This window comes from Globicephala melas, chromosome 19 (genome assembly GCF_963455315.2).
Source record: "Globicephala melas chromosome 19, mGloMel1.2, whole genome shotgun sequence".
NCBI classification, from domain to species: Eukaryota; Metazoa; Chordata; class Mammalia; order Artiodactyla; family Delphinidae; genus Globicephala; species Globicephala melas.
The window spans coordinates 6,233,393-6,243,280 of NC_083332.1; the positions used below are offsets into that span (position 1 = coordinate 6,233,393).

At 61.6% G+C, this 9,888-nt stretch overlaps 1 protein-coding gene across 7 annotated transcripts in view; it reads left to right on the forward strand.

Annotated features, from left to right (window-relative positions):
* SHANK1 (SH3 and multiple ankyrin repeat domains 1) overlaps positions 1 to 8,964 on the forward strand; it is a 47,131-nt gene extending 38,167 nt beyond the window's left edge. For 5 of the 7 annotated variants that reach the window (XM_060289103.1, XM_030849932.2, XM_060289105.1 and 2 more), the window contains 3 exons: positions 70 to 166; positions 1,835 to 4,928; positions 6,891 to 8,964. In XM_060289103.1, coding sequence (XP_060145086.1) covers positions 70 to 166; positions 1,835 to 4,928; positions 6,891 to 7,608 — 3,909 coding nt within the window. In that variant the 3' untranslated portion in view covers positions 7,609 to 8,964. Of the gene's footprint in view, positions 1 to 69; positions 167 to 1,834; positions 4,929 to 6,380; positions 6,589 to 6,890 lie in introns of all 7 variants that reach the window. The other 2 variants (XR_009560068.1, XR_009560069.1) reach the window with 2 other exon arrangements.
* The last annotated feature ends 924 nt before the right edge of the window (positions 8,965 to 9,888 follow it).

Genomic DNA, 9,888 nt, shown 5'->3' on the forward strand with positions numbered 1-9,888 from the left:
GATTTTCATGCCCTGACTGATGTTTCTCTGCTCTCTTTTCTCTCTCCTCCTCTGACTGCCACCCCAAAGTCGAGCTTTGATCCCCACCACCGCTCCCAGCCAAGTTATGAACGTCCTTCCTACCTGCCTCCAGGACCTGGGCTTATGCTCCGGCAAAAGTCTATTGGTATGTCACCTGCAAGGGTGGGTGTAAGGGATGCCAGTGGGGAAAGGGGAGGCTGGGAGGGTGACAGTTTACGGGGAAAACAAGGGAGCCTGGGAATGTTCTTTTCTCCTTCCATATGTGACCATCAAGTTGGGCGAAGAGCTCAGGCTTTGTTGCTGGGCAAACCTGGGTTTGAATCCTGGCTCTTGTCCATCCTGGCTGTGTGACCCAGGGCAGGCAGCTTCACTTCTCTGGGCCTAGGGCTCTGCATCTAGAAAATGGGGACATCATTGCCCCTGCCTGGATGCAGTTAAGTCGAAACCACCACAGACCCTGGTTCATTCTCTCTTGTGCCAGACTCCATTCATTCATTCTACAAATGTTTATTGAGCACTACCGTATGCCAGGCTAAACTGCTGGGGATTTGTCAGGGAACAAAACAGACTAAAGGGTCCTGCCCCCATGGAGCTGACCTTCTAGCTGGGGAAGACAGACAACAGCTTATCAGGATAAGAAATAAAAAAATGATATAGTATGTTAGCTGTGTTAAGTGCTATGGAAAAAAATAGAAAAAGAGGAGAATGAGTTGAGATGTCAGGAGTGCTGGGGGGCAGGTTTGAGCTGAAACTTGGAGATGAAGTGGGGAGCCATGGGACTATCTGGAAGTAAGGCGTTCCACACAGCAGGAACAGCCAGTGCAAAGGTCCTGAGGTAGGTAGGACCGAGCTGCCAGTTGCTAAGAGAGCAGCTTGGGAAGATCGTGGGGAGGAGATCGGGAGCTCAATTTGGGGCCTGCTTAGTTTGAGATGCCAGTGAGACATCCAAGCGGATGCAGCATTTGGATATAGAAGCCCGGAGCTCAGGGGCAAGGATTGGGTCCGAGACAAGCATGGGAGTCTTCAGCAGGGAAGCAGTGAACGAAGCCATGACACTGGGTGAGATAGTCAACGGAGAGCGAGTAGTCAGAGGGGAAAAGGGAATCAAGGACTGAGCCCTGGCCGTCGATAAGGAGGCAAAAGATTCCATTCCTCCAGTTCCCTCCAAGTTGTTTTGCTGTTTGGATCTAGCTTTTCCCCAGCTTCAGTGTCCACAGTCCACCAGTGTGTGTCATTTGCCTAGTATCAGTTACCTATACATCTGCCTGACGTTGCTTACCTGTGAACTGGCTCCCTCTTTTAAATATTAGCCTCATCCTAAGCAGTGCTATCTGTGAAATCACAGATTTGATGTGCTAATTACATTTCTTTTCTGCACGTACATGAAAAGAAATCTGTAAGTATGCCCAGAAACACGGTATCTCTTCCTGGCTCAAGCCATTTTTGCTCATCCCAAGCGACCGCCCGCATATACCTTGCCTTTGGGCGAATTAGAAAAGGCGCCCCCTCCTGGCCCTGGAAGGAAGTTAAGCTGAATTCCGCCCGCCCCCGCCCCCCCCCCCCCGGCACACACCACACCTCTCTTGCTCCCTCTGCCGTTTGCTGTTGTGCAGTGCACAACCTGTATTACTGTATCAGACGGATTTGGATTTATCACATCTGGGTAAGCTCTAGACCAACCCATGTTCTTCTTAACATCTACTGGGTGTCATTATTATTATCATTGTAATATTGAAGTTCTGTGGGACAGGGGAACAGAGAGGCCACCCCTTCCCATCCCCACCCTGCTTCTGGATCCTCCGTGTCTTCCCAGGGGCTGCAGAAGATGAGAGACCCTACCTAGCACCCCCAGCCATGAAGTTCAGCCGCAGCCTGTCTGTGCCTGGTTCGGAGGACATCCCGCCGCCGCCCACCACGTCCCCACCAGAGCCTCCCTACAGCACACCTCCAGCCCCCTCTTCCTCCGGCCGCCTCACTCCCTCTCCCCGGGGAGCGCCCTTCAACCCCGGCTCAGGTGTCCCCCACCCCGCCTCGTCACCGTCGTCCTTCGATGGGCCCTGCCCTCCTGAGAGCCGTGTAGGGAGCCGTGAGAAGAGCTTGTACCACGGCGGGGCCCTGCCCCCTGTGCACCACCCGCCCCCCCCACACCAGCCGCACGCTCCGCTCCCCCAGCCACACCACCACCACGCCCACCCGCCGCATCCCCCGGAGATGGAGACAGGCGGCTCCCCCGATGACCCCCCACCGCGACTGGCTCTGGGGCCCCAGCCCAGCCTGCGAGGCTGGCGGGGCGGCGGGCCCAGCGCGACCCCGGGGGCCCTGTCCCCGTCGCACCACGGCAGCGGGGGCGGGGTTAGCGGCTCCTCCCAGGCCCCGGCCCTGCGCTACTTCCAGCTGCCTCCCCGGGCGGCCAGCGCGGCCATGTACGTGCCGGCCCGTTCGGGCCGCGGGCGCAAGGGCCCGCTCGTCAAGCAGACCAAAGTCGAAGGCGAGCCCCAGAAGGGCGGCGGCCTCCCGCCCACGCCCTCGCCCACGTCTCCGGCGTCCCCGCAGCCGCCGCCGGCCGCGGCCGCCCCGTCGGAAAAGAACTCCATCCCCATCCCCACCATCATCATCAAGGCTCCATCCACCAGTAGCAGCGGCCGCAGCAGCCAGGGCAGCAGCACCGAGGCGGAGCCCCCGACCCAGCCCGAGACCGCGGGCGGCGGCGGAGGGGGCGGCGGCGGCGGCTCCTCCGCGCCGAGCCCCGCCCCGGCCATGTCGCCAGTGCCGCCGCCCCCCTCGCCCGTGCCCGCCCCCGCCTCGCCCAGCGGCCCGGCCACCCTCGACTTCACCAGCCAGTTCGGAGCGGCCCTGGTCGGGGCGGCTCGGAGAGAAGGGGGCTGGCAGAACGAAGCCCGCCGGCGGTCTACGCTCTTCCTCTCCACCGACACGGGGGACGAAGAGGGCGGCGAGAGCTCGCTGGGCCCGGGGGCGCCCCCGGGCCCCCGGCTGCGCCACTCCAAATCCATCGATGAAGGCATGTTTTCGGCCGAGCCCTACCTCCGGCTGGAGTCCGCAGGCGCCGGGAGCGGCGGCGGCTACGGGGGCTACGGAGCCGGCAGCCGAGCCTACGGGAGCAGCGGAGGCAGCAGCGCCTTCACCAGCTTCCTGCCGCCGCGCCCCCTGGTCCACCCGCTGACCGGCAAGGCCCTGGACCCAGCCTCCCCGCTCGGGCTGGCCCTGGCCGCCCGAGAGCGGGCGCTGAAGGAGTCCGCGGAGGGCGGTGGGGCCCCCCAGCCCCCTCCGAGGCCCCCGTCGCCCCGCTACGAGGCTCCGCCGCCCACGCCGCACCACCACTCGCCCCACGCCCACCACGAGCCGGTGCTGCGTCTCTGGGGAGCCCCCCCGCCGGACCCGGCGCGCCGGGAGCTGGGCTACCGGGCCGGGCTGGGCAGCCAGGAGAAGTCCCTTCCGGCCAGCCCGCCAGCTGCCCGACGCTCCCTGCTGCACCGCCTGCCGCCCACCGCCCCCGGGGTCGGGCCCCTCCTGCTGCAGCTGGGGTCCGAGCCCCCCGCCCCGCACCCCGGGGTGAGCAAACCCTGGAGGTCCGCAGCCCCGGAGGAGCCCGAGCGGCTGCCCCTCCACGTGCGGTTCCTCGAGAACTGCCAGCCCCGGGCCGGTGGGGCGGGGGTCAGGGGGCCCCCCTCGGAGGACGGGCCGGGGATCCCGCCGCCCAGCCCTCGCCGGTCCGTGCCCCCCTCGCCGACCTCCCCGCGGGGCAGTGACGAGAACGGGCTCCCCCTGCTGGTCCTGCCGCCCCCCGCCCCCTCGGTGGACGTGGAAGACGGCGAATTTCTCTTTGTGGAACCGCTGCCCCCGCCCCTGGAGTTCTCCAACAGCTTTGAGAAGCCCGAATCGCCCCTCACGCCGGGGCCGCCCCACCCGCTGCCGGACCCACCCACCGCGGCCAGCCCAGCGCCCCCTGCGCCGCCCCCTGCCGTGGCCGCCGCCCCTCCCACGCTGGACTCCACCGCATCCAGCCTGACTTCCTATGACAGCGAGGTGGCCACGCTGACCCAGGCGGGCCCCGCAGCTGCTGGGGACGCGCCTCCGCCGGGCCCAGCAGCCCCAGCCGCCCCGCCTCCCCCTGCCCCACAGCCTGGCCCAGATCCTCCAGCTGGCACAGATTCTGGTATCGAGGAGGTGGACAGTCGGAGCAGCAGTGACCACCCGCTGGAGACCATCAGCAGCGCGTCCACGCTGAGCAGCCTGTCTGCCGAAGGCGGGGCTGGCGGCGGGGTGGCCAGTGTGGCCAGTGGGCCGGAGCTTCTGGACACGTATGTGGCCTACCTGGACGGCCAGGCCTTCGGGGGCAGCGGTCCTCCTGGCCCACCATACCCGCCGCAGCTCATGACTCCCTCTAAGCTCCGGGGCCGGGCGCTTGGGGCCAGTGGAGGCCTGCGGCCTGGCCCCGGTGGGGGACTCCGAGACCCTGTCACTCCCACCAGCCCCACCGTCTCGGTGACGGGGGCTGGAACCGATGGGCTGCTGGCCCTGAGTGGTTGCTCAGGACCTTCGACGGCAGGTGTGGCCGGCGGTCCAGGGGCTGTAGAGCCAGAAGGCCCACCGGTGCCCTTGCCATCCGCCTCCTCCCTGCCTCGGAAGCTGCTGCCCTGGGAGGAGGGCCCGGGTCCACCACCACCACCCCTGCCTGGGCCCTTAGCCCAGCCTCAGGCCTCAGCCTTGGCCACAGTAAAAGCCAGCATCATCAGTGAACTCAGCTCCAAGCTTCAGCAGTTTGGGGGCTCCTCGGCAGCTGGTGGCGCTCTGCCCTGGGCCCGGGGAGGCGGCGGGGGAAGCGGGGACGGCCACCACGGGGGAGCCAGCTACGTCCCAGAGAGGACTTCCTCCCTGCAGCGGCAGAGGTGAGCCGGGGGCTGGAGGTTGGCAGTGGAGGCCAGAGGGGCTGGCTGTGGGTAGCAGAGACCGTCTTCCACATAGCTGTGTCCCTTTAGGGTCCCAGGTGGTAGAAAGAAAACAGAAGCCGGGCTGGCTTGGAGAAGTTTGCCCTCAAAGAAGCATGCTTTCCCAGCCACTTTAAATTTCCCTTTATCTCAGTAGCTTCTGTGGTCTCCTCCCGTCACCATGACAACCCACATTCCATGATGAACAAAATGAGTGATCAACAAAGGAGGAGACTGGAGCACAACTTGCCCGATGTCTGTTTCCTTGGTGGGCTGTCAGTTCTGACAATCCCTGAAATCTTCAGGTCCCTCGAGCCCCGTGTTGGTCAAGACAAGATGCTTTAGGGCACGGTCCGTGGTTACAAGTGTAGTCCTGGAGCCAGGCTTTTTTGGATCCTGGTTGCAGCCCCGCACTTTCTAACTGGGTGACCTTAGGCAAAGGAATCCACCTCTCTGTAGAAGAGGGACAGCACAGAACCTTTCTAAAAGGGTTTTTGAGGGCATGAGATGGGGGAGGGGAGGGGTCTCTTACAAAAGCCCAGCAAGTATAGATGGAGAAGTCCAGGAAGATGCAGAAGTTTTCTAAAGCAGCTAGCGAGTTGGAACGGCCACAGAGTTCAAGCCCATTCAAGACCTTCTAATCTTAGGGAAAGCATAGAGTCACATTCCTGATTCAGACACACAGAGCGAGTGGGGAGAGGGGTTTTTTTAATCCTCTTGTTCTGCAGAGCTCACCCTAATTCTCCTCGAGGGTTTGATATCCACATGGTGATATTCTGAGGTGGTTTTTGAGGTCTTTGAGATCTTAAGGCATCTCACTGACGATTCTTAAGTCTTCTGGGGAGAGGAAAGGACGCTTAATTTAGTTAACAGATCCACCAATAATTGATTTGTCATCTGTTCTGTACCGGGTGCCCTTCAGGGTGAGAGGGACCCCACAATGGACGAAACAAGCAGAGCATTTCCCTCATAGACCTCACAGCCTAATGAGGCAGAGGCGGGGGCCAGGCAATAAACAAAATCATTGTCATCATCCTAGGGGAAAAAAATGCAGTAACGCGATGGTTAGAGAAAGTCTCTCAAATAACGGGCGAGCTGAGCAGAGACTGGAGGAGGGAAGGAGGCAAATCGTTTGGCTCCCTGGGGGAAGAGAAAGCTAGGCAGAGGGAACTGTTCAAAGGCCCTGAGGCAGGGACTGTTCTGGAGGGAGCTAAAGGGATGAGGGGAACCTTTTCCTCCCCTTGTTTCTTCTCTCTTTCATCTCCCTCTCCTCACCTCTCTCTCTCTCTCTCTCTCTCTCTCTCTGTCCCCCGTCCCCTTCCATCTCTCTCCCTTGAATGCTCATCCTCTTTTTGTTCCTCTCTCACTGTCTCCCTGTCTTCCACTCTGCTGTGACTGGCCATACCCGGAAAGGCAGTATAGGGTAGTGGTTAAGAGCTCAGACCTTGGTGCCATATAACCGGGCTCTGCCACTTCCTGGCTGTGTGTCCTTAGGCAAGTTACTTAACCTCTCTGTGCTGCTGATAATAATAGTAACCTGCATCAGGGCTGTCACGGGGATTCCACTGAGATGGCGATATGTAAAAGCACTTAGAACAATGCCTGGCACACGTGAGCATCAGTAAGTGGTGGTGATTATTATTATTATCACTTAATGTCTCTTTTTCTTTCATCTCTCTTGACTGTCACCCTCTCCCTGTCCTCTCATTTCTCTCCCTTCATTTTCTGTCCTGACATCCATCTTACCCCCTCGCTTGCCCCTTCGATCTCTCCCCTTCTCTCTCCTCCAACTCTCTCCCCCTGCCCCATGTCTCTCTGCCTCTCCCTGTATCTTGACCTCTTCCTCTTTCTCACCCGCCTTTGCCCCCCCCCCCGCCCCCCGCAACCCTTCTCCTCCACCCCTGCCCCGTTGTCACATTCCAGACTCTCGGAAGACTCCCAGTCCTCGCTTCTCTCCAAACCTGTCAGCAGCCTGTTTCAGAACTGGTCCAAAGCGCCTCTGCCGCCCCTCCCCACAGGAGGCGGGGGCTCCGCTTCGGCCGCTGCGGCCCCGGGGGCCACCTCGCCGTCGGCCACCTCCTCCTCCACGTCCGCCCGCCACCTCCAGGGCGTGGAGTTCGAGATGCGGCCACCTTTGCTCCGCCGGGCCCCGAGCCCGTCCCTGCTGCCCGCCTCGGAGCACAAGGTCAGCCCCGCGCCCCGGCCCTCCTCCCTACCCATCCTGCCTGCCGGACCGCTCTACCCGGGCCTCTTTGACATCCGCGGCTCCCCCACCGGAGGGGCAGGAGGCTCGGCTGACCCCTTCGCCCCTGTCTTTGTGCCACCGCACCCCGGGATGTCCGGGGGTCTCGGCGGGGCCTTGTCAGGGGCCTCGCGCTCCCTCTCACCGACCCGCCTGCTCTCCCTGCCCCCGGACAAGCCGTTCAGCGCTAAACCTCTGGGGTTCTGGACCAAGTTCGACGTGGCCGATTGGCTCGAGTGGCTGGGCTTGTCTGAGCACCGAGCCCGGTTCCTGGACCACGAGATCGATGGCTCCCACCTGCCCGCCTTGACCAAGGAGGACTACGTCGATCTGGGGGTGACCAGGGTGGGCCACCGCATGAACATCGACCGGGCTCTCAAATTTTTCCTGGAGAGGTGATGGCTGGCCCGGACGGACCAGCCCGTCCACGGAACCCTTGAGCCTGCTGGCCTCTTGACCTCTGAACCCTGACCTTCATTCTCTCCCCGGGCCAGGGACTCTGCTAAAACTGCACCCTGACTCGTCTCCCAAGGCCGGAGGTCACCAGGTGGCCTGATCTGGCCAGACATTGGCACCTCACAGGAGGGGGCAGCTGACACAAGACTGTGTGTGTGTGTGTGAAGCGGGGAGTGGAGTTGGGTGGGGGGGGGAAGGAAGAAATCACAGAGGGGGATGAAGAAGGAGGGAAGGGTCGATTCTGGGGAGGAGGGGACAGACAGAGCCATAGAGGGTCAGCCCTGAGCCTGACCGGATGGGGGTCGTTCCCCAGGCCACAGGGGAAGGCGATGCCCTCAGATTCCACCACCTGCCACCCTCTAACAACCCTTCCCCCCTCTCCAGGCCCCTCGGCTCTCCCCACCCTCCCCTCTCCCCAGCACACACAGCAGCCCCCCGGCCTCTTGCACGCTCCTTTGCACGCCTGCTCACCTCTCTCCCCTCCCTGGGCTACAATTTTGCACAACTTTGCCCCCTCACTGTCTTGCACACTGCGCCCTCGCTTCCAGCTTGCGAGGCCCTCAGCTCTCCAGCTCACGCTCAGTTTCCCTGGCACACCGTGCGTCTCTCTCCCCACGCTCCACACCCCCTGGTCTCTCACACTCTTGTTTGCACACGCTTCCTCCGGGGCGCCCTCCCTTCCACCCCTCACTCCCGAAAAATCTCTGGGCCCTTGCTGCAGACACACTTGGGACACCCTTCCCCTCACCTTCTCACAGACTGTGCGCCTCTCCCGACACTCTCACCTCCATTCTCTCGTAGCACTTTCCCCTCTTATTCTTGCACCCCCGCATTCTCACTCTACACGCCCCTCCCCCCTCCCACTGTTGCTTGCACCCGTGCCTCCCAGGAACCGAATCTCTCGCAAGTGCTCATGCCTCCCCGCTTTGCCGGGCTCCCGACTCCCTTGCACCTTTCTTCCCCAAATCCTTGTCCGTCTCCATCGTCAACTCTTGGGTGAACCTTCTGGCATGCTCGCTCTCGCGCACTCATCCTCCCCAGTGCTTCCACTGCTCCCTTGAAGCTTTCTTCTCTTCCTTAATGTTCTCGCCTTCCGTGGCCCTGCTTGCACACTCATTCTTGAATTTCTACTTGTTCATGTCAGCTCCTGGGTGACTTTTTCCATCTCCCCTGGGGAACTCTACTACCTCTTTCTTTTTGCACACTCATCTCATTGCACACGCGCTCTTCGGCTGTATTGTTTCTTTTCCTGGCACTTTTTTTTTTTTTGGTCCCGAAAGACCAGCTCTTCCGGTCGTTCACACTCTGCCTATTCTCTTCGCTCTTTACACTCTTTTTCTCCTTCTGGCAAGAGAAGACCCTACGCACACTCACTTCTTGCCCAGTTTGCTTCCATACTTCCTCCTCTCCCTTCCCCGGGCTTGGCCCTCTCACCTCCCCTCCTCTCACTCTCCCCAGCCTTCCGGTCCATCCATTTTGCCCGAAGACACCGCTCCCTCATCTCCTAACCTTCCTGTCTCTTCAAGAAACTCCTCCCTCCAGCATGGCTGTTCCTTCCTGCACGCCTCCCCCTCCCTTTATTCCTGGGGCTTGGGAATTTTAAGCCACCCCTTCCCCTGGAACACCTCCTCCCCTACTGTGGGCAAAGGGAGGAGGGCATCGCCCTCAGGTCCCCCCCCCCATGTTCAGCTGCCAAAGAAGAGAGCTCCCCCTCCTTCCCCCAATTCCATTCCCCCTCTGCTGCCCTCTACCCCCGAGGCGGGGGCGCTCCGTCCATGGGGGGGAGAGTGCTTGCAGCCCTCTCCCCTCACCACGTCAGGGATCTGCGGGGAACCTTGTGGGAGGGTCGTGGGAGGGGGGAGGGGTGGCGAGGAAGGGAGCGGAGGTCGCGCTGGGCCCCTACCCGCCCCCTCCCCCTTGTCCGCAGGATGCCCCCCGTCCGCAGGGGGCCTGCGCGGCGCCCGTCTATCAAGGGCTTGTTCATTCTGGATGGGTGCCGCGGGGTTGGGGAGGGTATGGGGGGTGGGGAGGGGGGAGGGGAGGTTGGGGTGGGGAGGGGGAAGGGACTGGATGGGGGGCAGCGCGGGGCGAAGAGACAAAGCAAAAAGAGGAACGATAACAAAGGAAAATACAAAAAAAAAAAAAAAACCTAGAACACACAAAAAAAAAATCCAGAAAAAAACCTGAAATAAAAGCCCGAGAATTGTCTTCCAAGGGGGGTGG